The 22,275-nt window shown below is 29.1% G+C and overlaps 1 protein-coding gene across 7 annotated transcripts in view; it reads right to left on the bottom strand.

The window, feature by feature from the left end:
* LOC122271484 (uncharacterized) overlaps positions 1–22,275 on the bottom strand; it is a 126,304-nt gene that overhangs the window by 7,341 nt on the left and 96,688 nt on the right. For 2 of the 7 annotated variants that reach the window (XR_011638394.1, XR_011638393.1), the window contains exons 2-4: positions 12,573–12,672; positions 4,826–4,911; positions 3,271–3,285 (exon numbers count right to left, since the gene is read on the bottom strand). Coding sequence is in view for 1 of the 7 variants with exons in the window: in XM_071188295.1 (XP_071044396.1) it covers positions 9,543–9,733; positions 12,573–12,672; positions 16,241–16,288 (339 nt within the window). In the remaining 6 variants the exon portion in view is untranslated. Of the gene's footprint in view, positions 1–3,270; positions 3,286–4,825; positions 4,912–9,445; positions 9,734–12,572; positions 12,673–16,240; positions 16,406–22,275 lie in introns of those variants that run through there. The other 5 variants (XR_011638396.1, XR_011638395.1, XR_011638402.1 and 2 more) reach the window with 4 other exon arrangements.

Here is a 22,275-nt window from a genome sequence, read left to right as displayed (position 1 = left end):
ATGGTTTCCTTAAAAGCAGAAATCTGATTTGGGTATTCAAACTGCAAAAAGTAAATTCTCATTTTACTGGGTCTATCTCACAGGAATAAATAAATTTATAGCCCCTAATGTAAATTATGCTTCTTTTATTACTTATGCGTATAAGTGCGGATGAGAGCTTTTTAATTTATTTTTACTAATTAAGAAATACAATTAAAAATGTTCAAAATTTTTTTTTTGCTTTTTCTTATTTAAAGTATGTAATATATTTCTTCTTCATATACCTAAAAGTTGATTTAAAATAATAAATATCATTTCTCAGAAAGTAAGCGATTAGTTAAGAAATGTGTATTACTTTATTTTAGGAAAAAGAAAAATAGAATTCAGAAAATCAATTTGACGTTCAATTCCTAATAAAAGAAAAGCAGTGCGATTAATTGAATGCCTGTGATTGCATCATATCCTCGCAACATAATCCTTAGTATTAACGATTTTGAAACATCAAATAGTATCATTTAAATAATAACAAAAGTTTTAAAAAAAAACGCCTCTCTTTGGGCAACTCAAGTAGAATCAAAAGAAATCCATACTACTTCTGTGTGAAAATTTATCAAACTATAACAAAAACGATAGTAAAATCATGAAATACTTAACATCACAATAAAATAGTCCAAGAATAATGAATCAAATTGACTATTGTAGAGGGCTATATATGGACAAGGTTCCCATGACTTGATGGCTTTTTTCTTAAAGGACCCTCAGCTATTTACAGAAATGGCAAATGTCTTTAAAGAATAATATTTTGGACTCTTGACATTAAATATTGGTAACTTATTGCGACAATTTATAGTACTCCAAAGTTTCTGGATCAACTAATATGTCTAGAAAATGCATCATATTCAATTTGATTCAGGACTGAATATAGGCCTAGAGACAAGGGTAAACTTATTCAAGTTCGTTTACCAACTTTTGGAACTAAATCATTTTTAGTGAACTAGTGATAATTGAAATGCGTGTTTCAAAAATTAGAAGTTTACCAAAAGTTAAATGCACCTAATTTTTCATTTTGATCACTGAAAAAATCTATTACTGCTCATTAAAGTTGAAGGAAAACCCGACGATGTTTTCAATAGGCGACGTGCATATAATTGAGATTGTTAAATATTATAAATGAAATATACTTAATTTTGATGCGACAGTTATTTTATTATAATCTCCCTTTCAGTTAAATATAATATTTAAATGTATAACTTTATCACAAATTTGATTCAAAAGCAGAGTCTAAAATAAATGTCATGTCTCTGCCAATGAGCTACTAGTAACAGCTCGGCGCTAACACGTTAACAAATATACTTGTTATCTATTCGAGTCTTCGCAATGACAGACAGAATTTTTTTCTTATTCTCGATAATAATAGTGGCTTAGAATTCCTAGATTGGAAAAGACTAAAAAAATTATTTGCTTGGAAAAATAAGTGGCTATCGATGGCAAAGAAAGTTTTGAGGTATTAAAAATTTCTTTCCAATCAATACAAAATCAAATCTACAATATCAGAAGAAGTGTTTACAAGATAAACAAAAATATCAAAATCTTAAAAAAATATTGCAAGAAAAACTTCTGTGGCGGAATCAGCTAAAAGATGTCACCATTCACCTTGAACATTAAGCAACTAATAACTCGCTTAAAGCTGATACAAAAAATAAGAACTTTTTTTAATTCAAATTTGGGGAGTGGATTTTTTTTACTATAGGAGCAGAATATTATAAATTACTTACTTAGCTTTACAAAATTTTTGAAAAAATTTTAAAAATATTAATGTTTCATTCAGTATTAAAATCCTTTATTTTGTAAAGTTGTTGTTGAATAGAATAACAATTAATCCAGTGATATTACAAATGAGTACAACAAATTATCCGAAATTTTTATTGGAGACTGTATCAAAAAGTAATTCATTAAATGGGTCTGAATTCCATCCAAGAAATAAGCACACGCATGTTTGCCAATCTCAGACAACGAAATCTTTCTAATATAAATATTTCCGACGAGGCAGTTTTTCCAGATTTCTGTCTCAAGATAAACAGAAGATATGCCTTTATGCCACACATGATTACGACACCAAAGTTAACGGATTTATACACAAACCATCGTCCATCTAACGACAACAAGTCTCAGAGTCTTCATCCGTAGATTGTATTAAGTTTCCAATGGCTAATAATTAATGAATTTTGATGTCATGACTTTTTAAATGGTTTCACCCAAAGACGCATAAATAGAAATGGTTAAGATGATGTGTATTTTTAATAAAGGAAAAATTTGTACCATAAAATCTAAATCACATAAAAATTGGCTCATATGCTTATTTTAATATATTAATTTAATATAGAAGCAATATATTTATATATAAAGAATTCTTCCTTTTATTTTAGGTCCAAATAGTTTGTTCTGAATATAATACATATTTTTGAAATGTTATAGTACATATTTAAGAACATTTATAAACAATGAAACTTGATTACATAAATTTTTCAAATTTAAGTTCATGTAGTTTCTTTAGAGGGAGGGAATCTTTGCATAATAATAAGTAATTTTAATCATTAGAAATTAACATTCCTTTATGCAAATAACTTCAAACTTTTATTAACTGTAATAAAATACTATTCTTTTCCGTGTATTTATAAATGGTATATATTCTTTTCGGTGTATTCTGATTCATTCAAAATTATGATTCTTGTCGTGTTTTCATACGAAGAGAAACAAGGACCCGGGAGGCCAAAGTGCTGTTATCTTGACCAGTGAATCGTTGGTTGCAGATATTTGCTGTCAGACACGCTTTCTTATATAGGAGCAAAATTCTCAATTTTTCACCGTTATTATCATATGCAGTGTACAAAATTCCACCTTTATTCTCTGAATTATATGGAGTACATTTCAGAGTCCCATATAAGTATTTTCAGAATCTACGTTGGTTCCTAAGATAATTTTTAAGGATGACAATGCATGTTCACACAGATCATAGGGGATTTTCAGAAGATAAAGAAGCAATCTATATAAAAAGATATTATTCCATGGACCATTTCTGGAATGTTTTAGGCAGAAAAATTGCTTTTCAAGGCCAAGAAAAGATCTCTTGAAAGATAACTTCACGTAGTTATGGATTATTAATGTATTTTTTTTCAATAAATGTTTTCTGATTTTCTTACTTAAAGGTTAAAAAGCATTTTATAAAAAGTAATTAAATAAGTTCTTCAAAAATTACAAAAAAAATGTTCCTATGTTTCAGAGAATACTTACTATGCTCTCCCTACTCTATAAATGAAAATTAAACAATTTTAAATAAAAAGCTTTAGTACCCAAATAATTTTTTTCTAATATAACCATTAACTCTTACTATATATTTATGAAGTATTTTTTCCTTAATATTTTAAAATGATATAGTAATGCTAAAAGACTTTTAATCAAACATTATAACTGCATAGCTGTTAAATATTTCTATATGGCATATTCAAATTATCATACTGATAAATAATAGAAGAATAAGCTTTTAATAGTTTGGATTTTTTAATATTTTTTGAAACATTTTTACTTTCTTTTTCCTATTTTAAAGTTAAAAACATTTAATGAAAAGAGAAAATTAAATCAATTCTTCAAAAATTACAAAACTTTTGAGCAATAGTAGTAATGTTTATTATCTTTATATTAAACGTTATTACTGCGCAGTTTTAAAATTTTCTGCAACAATCCAATACTCATAGTAATGATTGTTGTTGGTGTAGTTTATTTATGTCGCACTAGAGCTGAGAAATGGGCTATTGGCGACTGTCTGGGAAACATCCCTCAGGATGATCCGAAGACATGCCATCACAATTTTAATCCTCTGCACAGGGGATGGCGCCCCCACTTCGGTAGGCCGATGACCTGCACACGAAGTCCAGCACTTTACGGTAGAACAGTTTAACGAGGACCAATGCCGCACACCCTCGACTTCAACGCAAACTTTTATAAGTGGTCACCCACCCGCACACTGACCACAACCAGTGATGCTTCACTTCGGTGATCTGCTGGGAACCGTGTCTTAACGATCAGTCCACCGCGGAACTCCACATTAATGGAGAAAAATACAAAATACCCTTAAATCTACAAATAGTTTAGGTATTTTAATGTTCTTTTCTTTCATAATTTTTATTTTAATTTTTAAATAACAAAAAGCACAAGCTTTAATTAGTTTTTTTTAATATATAAGCATTATTGTTACTGATGTATATCTATGAAGTATTTTTTTACTTAATATTTAAAAATGATAAAGTAATACAAAAAGACCTACATCAAACATTATAACAACTTAGTTATTAAACATTTCTATATTACATATTCAAAAAAATCACACTGATAAATATAAAAAGAATAAGTCAATACCGTCAATACTTTCACTAACGATTTCAAGAGATTGATTGCGAGTAATGCAATGTATATTTTTATCTAATTCAGTCTTTTAATCATCAATCGATTGTAAATTTCATTGAAGTAGAGAGTTAGAATTTAAGAAATTTGTGATATTTTATTATTTAATTTCTAAAAATTTTGAAAAGATTCGATTGTTCATTTTATTTTGCCTTAAATACGGCGCCAATTTCTACTTTCATCAAGTAAAAAATAATATTTTTAATTCAATGAAAAAAAAAACTAACTCAAAATTAACTTAATGTTTTAACGAGAATAATAAATATAATTTAACATTTATTTTATGATTTTAAGATTAAATTATTCACACACATTCTGAGATAAAAGATGTATTTAAAAAAGTAACCAAAATGTTAAAAAATTAATTGAAAAATATATCAGCAATTACCAGATTAATAGCATGGCAATCAAGACCTTCCTGGCACGGACAATAAAAAGGATAGACGTGGCTTTAAGAGGTTGAGCACCTTTGACCTGAAAAATATAAATATGTTGCCTAAAACAATTACTTGGAATTATTGTTCTGATTATATATATAGGGCACTATACATATTTTTGCAACAATCCCTTTTAAGAAGTAGATCACACACACGCGCGCGCATCTCTAGCTGCATTTTAAATGTTTTATTTATTTATTTATTTATTTATTTATTTATTTATTTATTTATTTACTTATTTATTTATTTTGTTGTATGCCTGTTTAGGCAGTGGGGTGGGGTTGTTCCAGTTTTTCAGTGGCGCCATCTATGGAAAGGAGTTCGAATTGCCACGTCTTTCACACAACCACAACCCGCTTATAGGGCGGGTCACATTCACACACAAAGGAGAAAGGATATAGAGAACACAGAGAGAGAAAGAAACATCCATGCCTTGCCCGGGATTCGAACCCAGGACCTTTCTGATGCAAGGACAGTTCCCTGCCCCCTTCACAGCCGGTCGGCATTTTAAACGTTCATTACTAAATATTAATTTCTGACAGTGTAATTTAGAACAGCAATAATTTCTTTCATTATTAAAGACACGAAGTACACAAGTATTTTTCAAAATTCCAATATGTTCGAAAACTATTTCAATTTTAGGTATTTTTTTCTTTCTCTCTGAATTCTTTTAAGAACTGTAAGACTTAAAATTAAATTTACGGTCGATAGTTGAAAAATATGCACGAAGTACGAGGGAGTAAATAAAAGTTAATATTAGATAATTTAGTTCAAGTATTTTTAAAGACTTAACGCTAGAAGTGCCGTAAGGGTCGTTTTTATAGTTTTTTGCCCCCTATGTTGTTTTTGAAGGTACGCATGAGCTTCAAACCTCATTATTTTTTACTTTTTATTAAATAATTTCTTAGAATACTATATCAAAATCTCTTCCTTCCTGTTGATCAATACAATAAATAATCACAGAAACACCTAAACCGACTAAAATGTGTTATTTTTACAACTAGTATAAGAGAAATGTACATATTCGAAATTCGATGTTGCTTTAAAATAAACTTCCGGATGAAAAATTGTCGAACCGAAATCAAGGTTCACCGTGCGACAAAAATCTTCACACCCAATAGTTTTTGTAACATTAATTATACTCTGTAAATACACTTACTTAATTATATTAACTTTTTTGAGCTCTTCTTCAATTGTAATTTCGTTATTACGGCTGAAAGAAACCATCTTCATCCTGATTATAAACAGTAGTATTTGTTATAATCATGAAAAATTGAGAAGTGTTGAAGAGCAGTTATTTCCAGGTAAATCGTACTTAAAATTTATTTTATCGTGCGCAAGTCAAATAACTTCGGTTTTAACTCAGTTAAAATCCAAAAAATTATTTTTTTAATATCCATCTTTATTTTTGCAAGCTAGAAAACGTCAGAACTGAATTACAACTTCGGAAAAATAAAGTGCTCTTTTTATGAAATCATACTTAAACTCCAGGCACAGCAGGACTTGTAGATAGAATTTTTGTACTACGTAATTGCAGTAGTGCTTCTGAGCAAACCCGTTACCTATTTGAATAGTTTGTCATTAATTCTCATTTATTTCTTCATATTGGTTAACATAGCATGTATTCCTTGAGTTAAGTTTTTTTCTTCAAGAACAAATTATTCTACTAACAAATGCAGGTGTCTATCTAACAGTTACACTATAAACAGATAAACTATAAACAGTCTATTTAACAAATGCAGGTGATCGTTAATTTCGTTTCCATTAATATATTAGTTAAATGTTCTTGTGTAAAACTTGTAAAATTCAATATTTGTATACTGTGTAAAAGTGTTCTTTTTTGTGTGGAAATAATTGACTTTTGAGAGTAAACAAGAACAATGATGGATGATCCTGTAGACTGGTGAGCGAAGCGATCAGGGTGTGGAGTCTTCTAGTCTGTATAAAAAGTTTAATATTTACCACCTATTTTGATGGTGTGGAAATTATACTTCCTCTGTAATTAGTCTTATCTTACTAAATACACCTTCAGTTCAGGGCATACACTTATACACCTTCAGTTCAGGGCATAAATAAGAGAAGAGTAAAAATAGCATATTGAACATAAGAAAAAACGTTTTGTATAGAGTAGAGGCAGGTAAAACATTTCTGGTGTTTTTCAGGTTCTTATCACTTATGTTTAAAATTCAAATATTAAGAGAATAATTATGCTGTCATTATCATTTGTTAAACTTCTTTATTACATAACTTTTTATCAAAAACGTTTTCACACGCCTATCAAAGAGAAAGCTAAGAAAGTTATAAAAGAAATTTTGAAGTTTTGCTGCTGTATTTAACACCCAAAACTTACTTGTAGCATTTGTTGTAAACTTCTAAAGGTTTCCGATATATTTTTTGATGCAACCCAAAACGCCCAAAACTTTCTTGTAGCCTAACCATTTCACCAAACCATTACCCGATAAAGTAGACCCTATTTTATGTTACCCTCAGCCAAAACCAATCAAGGAATTGAGAAGATTTCTCGGACTTCTAAATTTTTTCGTCGTTTCCAACATCGCTCAGCTCATTACCGTCCCGCAGTGGACTGATCATTAAGACACGGCTCCCAGCAGATCACCAAAGTCAAGCATCACTGGCTGCGGTCAGTGTGCGGGTGGGTGACCACTTGGATTACTCTGCGTAGGGACCGAGGGTGAGTGGTATTGGTCCTTGTCAAGCTGTTCTACCGTAAAGTTCTCGACTTCGCGTGCAGGTCGTCGGGCTACCGAAGCGGGGGTGCCATTCGCTCTGCAGAGGATCAAAATTGTGATGGCATGTCTTCGGATCATTCTCAGGGATGTTTCCCAGACCATCGCAAATAGCCCATTGTAAATTGACTACAACTACAACAACAACAACTCAGCTCATTACCAAACTCATTTAAACAATTTTTTGAAAGGCTCTAAGCGTAATGAAAATCTTATGATTAACTAGTCAGAACAGGTCATAAGCGGGTTTCAAAACTGCAAGCTACGTTTAGCGAGCATTATGCTGCTTGCGCATCCTAACACAGATGCAAATTTAGTAATGCAAGTTGCAAATTTAGATGCCTTAGATTTCGCTACTGGTGGAGCTTTATTTCAAACAGAAAACGAACACCTTCAGACGTTAGCAATTTTTTTTTTCGAACAAGTTATACGAAACTGTAAGACGCTATAGCACTTAATGATAGAGAGTTACTTGTCGCAAAATCAAACAATTAAGGTACATGCTCTAAGTTCGAAATGTTTTGTTTACGGATCACAAACCGCTCACCTACGCATTTAAGCAGAAGATAGATAGGTTTTACCTCAACATGCTCATCAATTAGATTTTATATCGCAGTTTGCAACAGATATACGACACCTAAATGGTTCTGACACTATAACAACTGCAGGTGCTTTATCAAGAGTGTCATCTATAAACATGCCAAATCCAAGAAATTACAGTGAAACAGCCAATTGCTCTGGGAGATGTCAACAATTTAAACAGCTTAATCAAGAAGCCTCAAAATTTATATTTTGAAGAAGTAAATGTTCCAGATACGTACTCTATTTTATATTATGATAGTTCTACTAATTTATAATAGATTTATTTAGCCCACCTTAAAAAGATTGTAATATGTGGTCTAGACATTGAATTCCATGTTAAAAATCAAAAATAGTTAAGCATACTAAATCTCCTATTTTTAATTTCCCAATAAAGTTGATTTGTTGTTGTTGTAGTTAATTTATGTCGCACTAGAGCTGCACAATGGGCTATTGGCGACTGTCTGGGAAACATCCCTCAGGATGATCCGAAGACATGCCATCACAATTTTAATCCTCTGCAGAAGTGATGGCACCCCAGCATCGGTAGCCCGACGACCAGCACGCGAAGTCGAGCACTTTACGGTAGAACAACTAAACGAGGACCAATACCGCACACCCTCGGTCCCTACGCAGGCTGATCCAAGTGATCACCCACCCACACACTGACCGCAGCCAGTGATGCTTGACTTCGGTGATCTGCTGGGAACCGCGTCTTAACGATCAGTCCACTGCGGGACCCCAATAACGTTGAAACGCTTTTACCCTATTCAACTTGACATCGTTGGCCCATTACCACCATCTAAAGGATTTTCATACTGCTTGACAATGATCGACAGATATACTATATGGGTGGAAACTGTGCTTTCTTTAAAACCTGGATAGCTTGATTTGAATCACCTTGAGTGATAACGGAAGATCAGGGTCATCAGTTCGAAAGTATACTTTTCAAAACTGTAGCACATCTCCTGGTCATCAAAAGAGCTCGATCCTGACCTTACCGTCCCCAAAGTAATAACAATGACACCGACCCTTGAAAGCTGCACTCAAGGCTTACACTACAGACCATTGGTTAGGCGCCTTACCAGCTATCCTGTCGGGCTTTCGAGCAGTGTATAAGAAAGATTTGAATATTCGTAATATATATTTGAATATATAATTTGAATATATATTTGATAAGGAAATATTCTCCGTCAGATAAAGAACTGGTTCTGACCCTTTCTGACTCTTAGCTAGCTAGCTTGATCGGAGGACAACCGATTGTGTTTAAGTTTGTTGATTTTAGACGAATGTTTGTAAAATAAAAAAAAATAGTGCGTGGAGTTCCTCCGCGAGGAAGAAGTTAAACTTCGCAACCTGCGACGTTAATTGTAGATGAATCAGCAGTCGTAGAAGGATCACTAGTTCTATTCAACGACTGTTTTTCCTGTTCCGCTCTCTTCCGTGTTCTGTAATCACGGTAATGTTGTGCATTTTTCCCTCGTGGACCTCTTGAACCAGTGGAAGTGCTTGTAGTTGCCTCTTCGGCTCGCCCTGGAAAATGTATTTGTATTAATAATGTATGCGAATACGTCATAATCTAATTTCAGAAGAGAAAACCTAACAATCAATTGATATTCGCAAGAGACGTACCTTGACATAACCTTAAATCTGTCGAATTGTCCGTGGGATTGTTTTCACTCATTTTTTACAATTGTTATCCACTAAATTTGAAAATAAAAAATACTACCCTATTAAATTATATGTGTATCAAAACAAACTAAAAAAATATTTATTGAAAAACAATTCGCGATCGCAACGCTCAAGTACGCCCTCCAGCGGGAGCCTGTAAATATCAGACATTAATTTATCACGTTTTCATTTAGTTCCATGAAAATTTTCTATGCCATTTTCTTAGCAGCAAATAAAAATAAAAATTTCCCAAAGGAAAAGCTGAAGAACTTGATAAACTATCCAGTGCATGCCAAACATTGATGCAGAACACGCCAAGCATTTGAAGAACAATTTCTCCATAATTTTTACCTTTCTATTACCAACAACATAATTTACAATTTGGTGATCACTTGCTGTTACAGATGTGTATATTACGGTAAAATAACTTTTTCTGTCTTCAATTCATTACAAATTAAAATGAAGTCAACATTGCTTTCGTCATTCCAATAAATAAATGTGAATTCAGAATGTCAAGAACTGCAATAGTTATAGAATTTTCTTCTTTGTTATAGATACAGAAATATATTTGTATATATTTCTGTATCTAGATAATTCAGAAAACAACAATAAAGAGTCAACCAAATTACTTGAAATAGTGTCATTTGTGCTGATGATTAATGAATTTTTTATCGTTTTCCTGGTAAGTATTTTTTAATTTTGAAAGAATACATAATTTCAACTAGAAATCAGCTGTTCTGTTTTTAAGCTACATATTCAAATTCATAACGAGATCTTACAATTATAAAATTTTGATGTGTGGTACGTTAACTAAAAGTAATAAAGGGATAATCTATATACATATTATTTGAAAATAAAACTTTCAAACAAAGAACATTTAATTTGGAACTCTGCGGATTTATAAAGAAGGTAAGTGTTATGATTTTAATAATAAAAAATTAGCTTGCAATTTTTTTTTCTTATTTGATGATAGTTCTCTGCAGAATGGTTTTTTACGTCTGATTAAGAAATATATAAGAATAATAAGAAAAGAAACAATATGAAAGTGTTTATTTCAATGTAAAGAATTCTTAAAATCATTTTTATCTTAAGAATTCTTTATTTTCCGTTTTATAGTTTATAATTTTTTGATAAAATTTGTTGTCAAAATACTTTTTTCGAAAACATAAATGGTATAACATTATGTGTTTACGTATACTTCTTGCATATTCTTATGTTTCAAGTAATATGATTCAGAAAAGTATGAATAAAAATTCGATAACTATGGATTAACGCCACAGCAGCTACAGATTTGGCGGTTTTTAAGTGCCGCCTTTCTACACCTAAAATTTTTGCGTCAAATCATAAAATGAAACACTTTATTTAAAATCAAAGTAGTTTATCGGATTTTGGTGGACAATAGGCAAAATATTTCGCTCCTGAAAAAATAAAATTGCATCTTGTTCTATTTTTGGCAAATCCCAAAGACGCATTTTCGTAGCACTAAAAAATGGTAACAAAAATCGAAGAACAAATCATTTTGGAATTCTTCTGATTTATAAAGCAGGTAAGTGTTAATTTTTATAAAATAAAAAATTTTACTTTTAAGTAGTTTTTTTCTTATTTGATGATAGTTTTCTATAGAATGGTTTTCTGCGTCCGATTATGAATCAAAAAAGAAAAAAAATGAAAGTTGTTTATTTTAATGTAAGGAATTTTTAGAATTGGTTTTTTCTTTTTTGCTTTGTATCGTAAGCATTCTTTATTTTACGTTTTTTAGTTTCTAAATAATGATTTTTATTGAAACTTGAAATTTTTTGATAAAAATTGTTGTCAAAAAACTTTTTTTACTAAATTAAATTTCATAAAATTATGAGGCTTATGTATACTTTTTGTTCATTTTAATTTTTGAAGTAATATGATTCTTAAAACTATGGAATGTAAAGTTTAAATAGGCCTTTCATGTTATATCATTAAATTTAGTAAAACTATTTCTCGGGCATTAGGTTTTAACTCTTATAAGAATATACATATTTTTTTCTGTTTATGTGCAAATATTTTTCCGATGTGTTTTGGATATTCCTTCTCTAATAAAAAGAGATACCATTTTGTTTTCGGTTGTACAAGAAAGAAGATCAAGCATTTTTCTTTTTTAAATTTAATAAGCCACATTAAAGAAGGAACGTTGCAATGCTACACGCTACATTAACGACGTCTCCAGAGTAACTGAATGACGGTTCATATGGAAATCGCAGGTAAGCGTCTCATACAACAACGCCCCCTATAGTTCGTTGCGATCGCGAATACTTTTATGACTTTTATTATTTTTATGCTAGTGAGTACCAAAACAAAACGGAAATGAATGAGGGAAAACTGGATCCTACCACGTGATTTCCCGGCCAATAAAAATGTAGCTTTAAACGTTTAACGCAACCTTGTTGGAAGTCGTATAAGAAGTATAAATTCAAAATGTTCTAAGAGAAATCTCAGCATTTCGTTTTTTCATCAATCTAAAATTAAAACACATACTACAGTAGTATTATTTTGTTATTCATCAATTGAACAGAAAACATAAAAAAATTTTAGATTTTTCGTTTTATCACGATTTGTCCTGCATTTTACTTGCTTTGATTGATACAAATATCATTTCAATTAAGTGCAGGAAGAAATCAAAAGTCTTTGTGCGTGATTAGGTACCTTGTATGGAGGTTATTATATTTACCTATTGTCCCCTTTTTTATACACTCTCCTTCAAATATAGTATTGATACAGCGTTCGTCATCTTTGCATTGACTGTTCCTAGAACACCTAGCGTCAGCAGTCTTGAGAAAATATATCAGAAATAAAATGAAATTAAAATATCATTTCAAATTTTTTTTTCATGCAAAAAAATCATCGCTTGTTCACCACACTACATGCTATTTATATTTTTTTTTTAAAAGTGTGTCTGAAGTTGTGTGGTAGCAAGTATTCTTACAATGATGTTTGTATTACGGAATATAAGTAGACAGTTTCATTTCCCACAGTATTAGTAAATAACTATTCATTTCATTAACTCAGATTGCAAAATTAATTTAGTGGCTTGATGAGAGAAATTCAAGCTTAATTTATTTAATTTTTTAAACCTGTGCCTATAAATACAGTTGGTGGAACAAAACCATCGATTTCCGAGAATAAGAGATCTCTAAACATTATTTTAATTTCAAAAACTGATTTTTTTTAAAAAATATTTTTCTCAAAATACTAACTTGTAAGAATTATTATGTACCTTGAAAATTCGCAATTCTGAACTGATCCGCACCAATTTTGGTGAGTATACTTTCAAAGACGCGGCACACTGAACTTTTTATTTAATAAATTCCTCCAACCATCTGCTCTTCCACTAAAAGAAAGATTTTTCATGGGATATGGTATATGCTATATATTTTGAGTGATTTGCTAGCCTTCAGCTTTAAAAAATCAAAAATTAGCTTTATCATACAATTTTACGAATTACATATCTTTCAAATTCAAAGTTAGCTAATCACAAGTAAAATTAACGTTAATAATTTGGCAATGGTGATAATTTTCGTGGATGACGTATTCAAACTAGTATCTAAAAGGGTTTATGAAATCACGTGTTTCTTTGCATCAATAAATCAAATCTCTGAAAAGTAGTAATTAAATAAATATTACTATAAAAATAATGAATAATGAATAATATTACTATAAAAATAATGAGTGTCGGTACTTGTAACCACAATTCGATACGGAATTTTTCGCACTAATTAGCTTTTCCAATAGATACTAATTATCATATATATTGCAGTACTTTTACTTTTGTTACTTGTACCGCCGGTACAAGTAGAAAGTACGTACTTTTACTTGTACTTCATTACTTTTTAAATTCAGTACTTTTACTTGTACTTTCGTTACTTTTTTAGGGAAAAAGTACAAGTATCTGTAACGGAAATGTCGAATGAAATCATTACTTTTTTCTAAAACTCGGTAAGCTTTCTAAAAAAAAAAGAAAAAAAATTTTATTAAACAATTTTTTTATGTTTTTTTTTTAATTTATTAAATTAATGTGCAATATTTATGCATTCACAGCTAACTTCGTGTTTAAATACCTTGAACTCCCGCGGAGCGCTTATTTAGCGTGGCTAAGCACGTTCTGAGAAATTCTCGCAGCAGACTCAGTGACACCACTTTCGAAATGCAATTATTTTGCAAAATGAATAAAAATATTAATTAGCAAATTATTTTCATTCATTTTCGAGTTTTATGCATTTATTTAATACATTTTAAGCAAAAAATGCTGGATTTTGTTATTACGTTGCTCAATTTTCTTTTTGAACTCACTAATAATACATTTTTGTCTTAATACATTTTTTACTAAATGCATTTTTACCTAGTACATTTTTTACTAAAATTATGTTTTTGCCCAACCTTGTCAAGCAACGCCCAGTCAAATCTCTAAGAACTACAGAACTATTTGTGCTATTGAAAACTATTATAATTACTATTTTAACTCTTGAAAACTCGAAGGTATTAATTTGGCCGCTGATGCTAAAATTCGTATACAAATTTTAATTATTCCGTTAGGCAGAAATGTTGGGAAAATGATTTTCTCGCATGGCTTCAGCATTAGCCACTGTTACAAATAAAACTGTAGACTGTTCTGTTTCAACTTATACTGCACATTCAATTATTTTTTACTAGCTCAAAGATCACAAAGCTATCTGAAACTCCATGATTGCTTTATTTATGTTTGTGCTTTTAAAATGCGTTTCTATAGAGTAAAACAATTTTAAATCAATGGTAATTTAAATAAATAAAAGTAATAAACTAAAAATTAAAATCAATAGATAAAATTTCTTTTTCGTGAAAATCCATAAAAAGTTAGATATTAAAATTATATTATACGATTATATTATAAAATTATATTATAATATTCTTCCAAATTTAAAAATAAATTAATGTCCATAACTTTCAAAATTAAAAGTAATTAAATAAATAACAAAAATTTTGCAAAAACATTAAAGAACATAAGAATATTATTCAATAAAATTTTAGATTACTTTGAATTTTCGATTTCCTAGAAATGTACTTTTAGATCGTTACTTTGTTTGTTTAGTACTTGTACTTTCACTTGTACTTTTTGCTCGTTACTTTTTAAAATAGGAACTTTTCACTATTTACTCGTTACTTTTTTAAAAAATACTTGTACTTTTACTCGTTACTTTTTTAAAGCAACGTTGCCATATATGCTAATTATACTAATATCGGTACCAAAATACCTACCATAGGTACTGCGTAAATAGTTTTTTACAACCTACCGAAAGAGTTAATTACAGGTAAATAATGTTGATTGCATAATGCCTAATAAAACTGGATATAATTAATTTTTATTTCGATAGAATGAACTAAAAATATGTTTAGTTTAATCGAATATCATAAAGCCTCTGGAAAGGATGATATAATACTAATACTAATTATTAAAAAGAACAATGGACTTAATTAATTTCCTTGTAATAATTTTCTTGTATATTATATTTGCGTTACATTTATGAATTTCTTTCTGTCTTTTGTCGTAATTTCTTCTTCGAACATTTCTTTTTACAGAAAACAAAAAAAAATAGTAAACGGACCACTCTGAGGAACGTTTGATCTAATGATCTGATCCAGCTAAAAATAAAGTGCATAATATCTACAAAAAAATACAGTTTGAGGACTGTGGTGATTTGGCCCATTCCGCTAAAGAATCGATCTTCACGTTCTAGGGCTCAATCTCAAAGGTTCGAAGGGGTGACCTCAAATTTGTTAAGTGTTAATTGATTGATCGATTAATTGATCAGACGTTAATTGATTGATCAGACAATATTTTAAGATTCGAAATCAGACACAAAACGTACTTTCTCTGAATAAACATATTTTTTTTTAAGGATTCAGATTTCTGACCCCTAAAATATAGGGAGTAGCCGCAATCTGGGAAATATGGTCCCAAAAGTTTGGTCAGGAGATAACTCGAAAGTGTGGATAACTTAATGATAATTTTACTTTTTGCGTATTTCGCCATACTTCAAGAACTTTTTGAGAGAATAGAAGACTTTTTACACGCAATTATAAAATTCATATATCCAAAGATAATTCCATGCAAAAATAAATTTTACTTAATTTTTATTATCTTTTATCATTTTATATTTTATACATTCCATTTCATTTTAATAGTCGAAAACAGTTGCTGATAGTTACAAATATATAAAATTTTAAATTAATAGTTTACCAAATTTTTAACTTCCTATCACTTCCTCAATTTAGAAAAGAGTTATTGCATTGATTGAATGTCCTAAACAAATATATCAGATGGTGAAAATAAAGCCATTAAACTGCTTTTTTTATTATACTTACCCAAAAGAATGCCAAACTCGATATGAGAACGAGGCCGAGGAGCTGCATTTTTTATGGTATATGATTGACTTCTTTAATGGTAGGTTATACACTTTCTGCAATTGTTTCCCTTTTATATACTTCTGATAAAATATGAAAATAAATGTGATGTTTAATCACATTGTCTCAATTTCGTTTATTGGAATTTGTATAATACTTTAATAAGGCAAAGGATAATACATCAAATAAAGTGAATATACAATTAAGATTACGCACTCAGACAAAGCTGCACTCGGTGAATTAATCTACCATTTCCTTAAGTTCGTGATCCGGAGATCGTAGAAATTCTTCATATTCAGCTGCTGTTAGATTACGGTATATAGATTACAGATTGTGATACATAGATTGAATTCAAAATACATCCCAGTGGGCAAAGCTGCGGGTAATAGGTAGTCGGTGAAAAAATTTGGTTAACATAATAATTTAAAAAATGAAATTGTTAGGCTTAGAGAAGAGGTAAAAATATAAGAAAAAAAATTAAATAGAGATTCTCTTGGTTAATACTAAAGTTCAGATGACAAAGATCAGTTCAAAAAATATTCTAATAAAGATGATCATGCTAGCCGACAATGTCGGGTTGTACATTTATAAATATTTCGTCAGGTACTATAATTCAAACAAAAATTTATTAAATTTTGATTAAGAGATTTTTGGGATTTCAAGAATATAACATGAATTTATCATACATTTACACATATGTTGATGCGCACTATACTTCAACCAGAAATTTATATGTTTTATGCATAGTCTGAAAAATTAAAACTACTGCATTAGAATATTTGAGATTAAGTCAAATTTTTACGTACTTACGGATTTGAAGAGTCCCTTTAAAATGTGCTAGCCAATTAGAAACGCGATATTTTGCATTCTGAATAGGATCCCTCTCCCCACAAAATATTCTGGATAAACAAAATTTATTTTTCTATAAATGTGGTCATTTTATATCCAGGTTATTGAGGAAAATTTCATTCTACAAAAAATTTTTCCAGTTGTTTTGCCAAAAAAACTGTCAAGAGTAATACACGTTATTTTTCTTACCCATAAAAATAACAGGATCGATATTACACAGGATTTTTCGTCAATAAAATTATAATCTAGTCCAAAAATCTTAGTAGATCTAATAGTTATAATCTTAGTCTAAAAATCTAAGTTATTTATCCAACTACTTAATATAACATGTTGTAATTGAAATTTTCATGCTTCAATCATGAATAAAATAATATTATCGATATGTATAATAACCAGTAAAGAATTAGGATTAAAATCGAGACAATTAAGATTGCTTTTAATATGTATGATGATTGTTCTGAAACGTTTAAAAAAAGTTGATCTCAGAAAATAAGTCAGTGCGTGCTCGAATGTTTTTTGCGTAATAATTTTCTTAAATGGTTTGTTCTTTTCAATTGCGTAAGAACGAAAATCGCTATGTGGATTCAAGAAACACTGTAAAAAATTCCAGATCAAATTACGGTAAAAAGAACCAGCACTCGGTGCAGATACTTTTTAACGTAAAATCCAATCTTACCGGTGAATGCTGTAGAAGAAAAATCTGATGTACTGTAATTTTTACAGTGGTAGTTGCTGTAAAATCACTGAATCACTCTCATTAAATCTATATTACTGTGAAAATTACGCTATAATATTTTACCGTGAAGTCAGATTTTACGGATAAAGAACCTAAAGTGCCGGAACTTTATACTGTAATTTTATCCGAAATTTTTGACAATATAAGAGAGAGAAAAAAATAATATTTTTGAGATTCTTTTTAATGAGAGCAACAATTTTTCAGTAATTACAAATCAAAAGTATTTAATTCATTCCTTAATTCATCCATTTTGTCTAAATTCACCAGTTAATTTTTTTTTTAAATGTATGTCTTTTATATAAAATATTAGGATCCTCTATTAGCACAATATGAAAAGGAATTTAGCTAAAACTATTAAAACTAATTAAGCATCATCATGATATCAGAAACGGGAGTTTCATAAACTAAGTGAGTCCCGATTCTACAAAAGGACTTTTCCTTTACGAATTAGTACCTTCCTTTACAAATTAGTTCTGTTTCTCCATTAGTTTTCACTTTAAATACATAACTTTTTTTTCTTTCAATTATGCTGATTTTAAATGATTAAGTTTTATAGAATTGTATTTTTAAAGCATAACGTAAACAAATAAACACGAGTTTTCATATAACTTTAGGAATACTAGTTTGGAGACGTGATCCGCTAAGGCTATCAGGTTCATGCAGATCATGAAGTTCATCTCATATAGAGAATAAAAAATATTTTTTTTAATGAGAGCAAAATATCACTGATGAAATCTTTAAAATATTTGGAAGCAGTGTCATTTTTATCAACGGCGAGTTCTAAGCGAATGAAATATTTCCATTTTTTACTCACGGCCCTTCCGAACAAATTAATTAAAATCGGATGTAAAATATGTCAAAATTTTAGGATGATAGAACAAGCGATTCTTGAATTATAAAAAAGATGCTCACACAGACAAACTCTTTATTTTATTATTGCAGACAAGAAATATTTGAGTTGTTCAGTTTCTTTATAAAAAAAGAAAAACGATACAAATAGTTTCGTCTAACAACAAAAAGATTCTTAAATAAAGGAATTAAATAATCTGATATATTTAAATAAGTATTTCTGGTTAGAGTAATATGTTTATTCTTTGCACTTTTCATTGAAAATTCAATTATCTCTAAATGCTACAAATTTTTGTCTCCGCCATAGAAATATACAGTGTAAAAAATTCTGCAAAAATTCCTGAGTGTAGCATCTGTAAAACCCATTTTTACCCTGAAAATTACAGCGTAATTTTTACATTAGTATAACAATATTTATTTAATAACATTGATTTGGTAAATAATACTGTAATACAAAACAGAATTTCTCTTTCGTAAAATTTTACGATTAAAATACGAGCATGCTGATTCCATAATTTTTTACCAGTATTAAACTATATTATTACATGAGGTTTTTCATGTGAGATGAGGAGTTATTAGTTTAAAAAGAATTTTTAGGTGAAGAACTTTTAGTCTTAAATTATCAGACAAAAATAAACTTAAAATGTTGCATTTAGCAATACATTTAGTTCATATATAATTTGTTAATAATTTATGAAGTTGCGACTAGTAAATCCTTAGATTTAATATATTTTAACTGCATTGAAAGTAATGATAATGGGTACATTTAAAATTTGCTAATACCTTAGAAACACTTTTGTAATTTTTTGTCTGATTTAAAGCAAATTCCGTTTTCTCTTACTACCAAAACTATTTTTAAGTCTGCAATTTAAGTGAGTGAAAGTTAATGATAAACTTGAAAATTCATTATCGACTTTTATCTCTGATACACGCAATTGAAATTTATTGCACAGTTAAACAATTAGCCTTTTATAAACAGATGTAATTTTGGAATTTCGTATCGTTAATTTCATGGTTTAATGTTATTAAAAAATTAATCTGGCTATGTTAACTAGGATTATAATTTTGAGAAAATTGTTTTTTTGTGATTTAATATTGAAATATACCGCAAAATATGTAATTGAAGAACATTCATCATCATCATAATCGGCCAGACAGCCCAATATGGGCCAATGCCTTCCTACGACGATTTATCCAAAAATATTCATCTCATATCAAAAGTAGACTATTAATATTGTAACTGCGAAAAAGATCTATACAAATACTATTCTCTTCGAGCGTAGTACCCACACGTTCTTTGCTCCTGTTTTGGCAGAAATATTATTTAAAACAACTTAAAGAGATATAAATATATAACACACCCAATTCTTTTAATGTTATAGTTTGCACTTTAAAAACGTAATTTTTTGATATTTAAAATTTAAAATTAATGATAATTAATGATACTTAAAATATAAAAATTTCTTAGTTTAGTCAAAGGGCATTGATTTATGATAAGCCACAAAAATTAAAAAAATGTAGGATTTCTTGTTTTAACTAAAGTTTTAATTTTAAAAGTTTATGGCAAAATAAAATTTTAGCCTATGCATATTTCTCTCTATAAATATGCATAGTTATTTTTCTCGGTACTGACTGATTATAAATATAGAAACTAAATAAATATTTTTCAATTTTTATGAAGCATAAAAATATCGAAAATACAACTTACCAAAGTCTTACCCCTTAACATTATTATTTGAATGAGACAAAAGTTAAAAATTTATTTATATGAAAATTGCTTCATTATTTATTCATATTTTTAATAAGAGAAACGGGTATATATTGATTTTTTAGTTTTTCTTTCAAAAATTAGATACTAAACAACTTTTTTATTGGAATATTGACATTTTATAACTCTTCGTAAAAAAACGATTCTTGTGTCTTAAAACCAATAAAGATATCTATTATACGCTATGAGTTAATATAGAAAAACTCGAATGAGACATTCTATATTATAACCCTCTCCGAAAATTTTCTTTTCTTCATCTTGGAAAATTTTTAATTAAATGTAAATCTGGTAAAAAAAAGAATTAATGGTAAATTATTTCCACCATTTTCAACCATATTGTCTAGTGATACAAACTACAAAATATATAATAAATTTTAAAACAAATCAATGACAAAAATGAAAAATTTCAATAAACATTTCTGTATACAAAAAACAATCATACCTATTACTGTAAAAAAAGAACTGTAACATATCTTTCAATGAACATTTCTTGCATAGAAACCTACTCTAAAAAGCAGTTTTGTAGAATACAGCTTCCAGATAAGCACATTTTTCCGACTTAGTTCTTTCCAATGCTAAAAATACATTTTTTTTTCATAAAATTCAACCTTATTACTCCCAAAATGGAGGGAGGGTAGAGAAAGTTTTGAACACTTGACTTTTATTGTCTAACTAATATAACGAGTTTAAAATTTGCTGCTCCAATGTCTTACGTCACGTTTCTCTACATATTTTTTTAATGATTGGTTAAACTACAATTATTCTTTTACTAAAATTTATAATCCTATACCCCAATGACAAATATGTAACACACTTGTGAATTTAGATGAATGAAATAATTTTCATTAACGAATCTGTTAATGACGAAAACATTTAATTAAATAGAAAATTATATTTATTCTGAGTTTTCAAGTTTTTTCAAAACTTATATCTAGGTATTCAAGCCATTTGATCAATAAATAAGTGCTTAAAATTAATTTTAAATATAATTAATTTGTAGAATAATTTTGAAATGGCACTTCATTTTGAAATTACATCGTCAAATTGAGTGTGTTTTAGATCATACGGATCTATAAACAAAAAAAGTTAAATCTTTCATTAATTATTTATAGCTATGAACTTAAGAAATGCCTAAATTTTTGTGTTTATAGTAATGCACTAGCTTTATAATATAGTAATGCTTAGTATAGTTATGCAATGCTTTGCTGGACTTAATAATTTGAAATCAGTATCTTCGAAAACTTCGATATAATTTTTCTAAATAGTTATTTGTTACTATGAATTATCCTCTGTTTTTAAAAGATCTTATTTACCTGAGATATATTTTAGTCGTAATGCTCATGACAAATAGTGAATTTTTTAGTGGGACAAAATAATATTTCCTTGTAAAAATCCAAAAAATTAAATAACTAAAACAAATATATAAGGAGGTTTTTTGCAGAATGCAAAAATTTGAAATGAGAATTCGAAAAGTATAAAGTGGTCATTTTTATTAATCAAGTAATGAATAACATAACTCCAGTATTTTATTTTAAACTTAACAAACTACGAGTAAACCAGAATGTTTGCCATTCGAATTATAATCACTACCATTTAATTTAATACGTTTTCTTTTCATCATGTCTATAAAATAAATTAGAAAATAGTTTTTTGGACACAAAAATAGAACTCATTATTGACCCGAGCAGCAACTGAAATACAAAATTTCATTCTTTAACTCCAAATCAAGATTTTAATGGATGGAAAAATTGAATAAACAAGTGTAGCTTTATATCTGAATAAATAATCATAATT

The sequence above is a fragment of the Parasteatoda tepidariorum genome, chromosome 1 (genome assembly GCF_043381705.1).
Source record: "Parasteatoda tepidariorum isolate YZ-2023 chromosome 1, CAS_Ptep_4.0, whole genome shotgun sequence".
NCBI lineage: Eukaryota > Metazoa > Arthropoda > Arachnida > Araneae > Theridiidae > Parasteatoda > Parasteatoda tepidariorum.
This window is presented reverse-complemented; position numbering and strand designations above follow the sequence as displayed.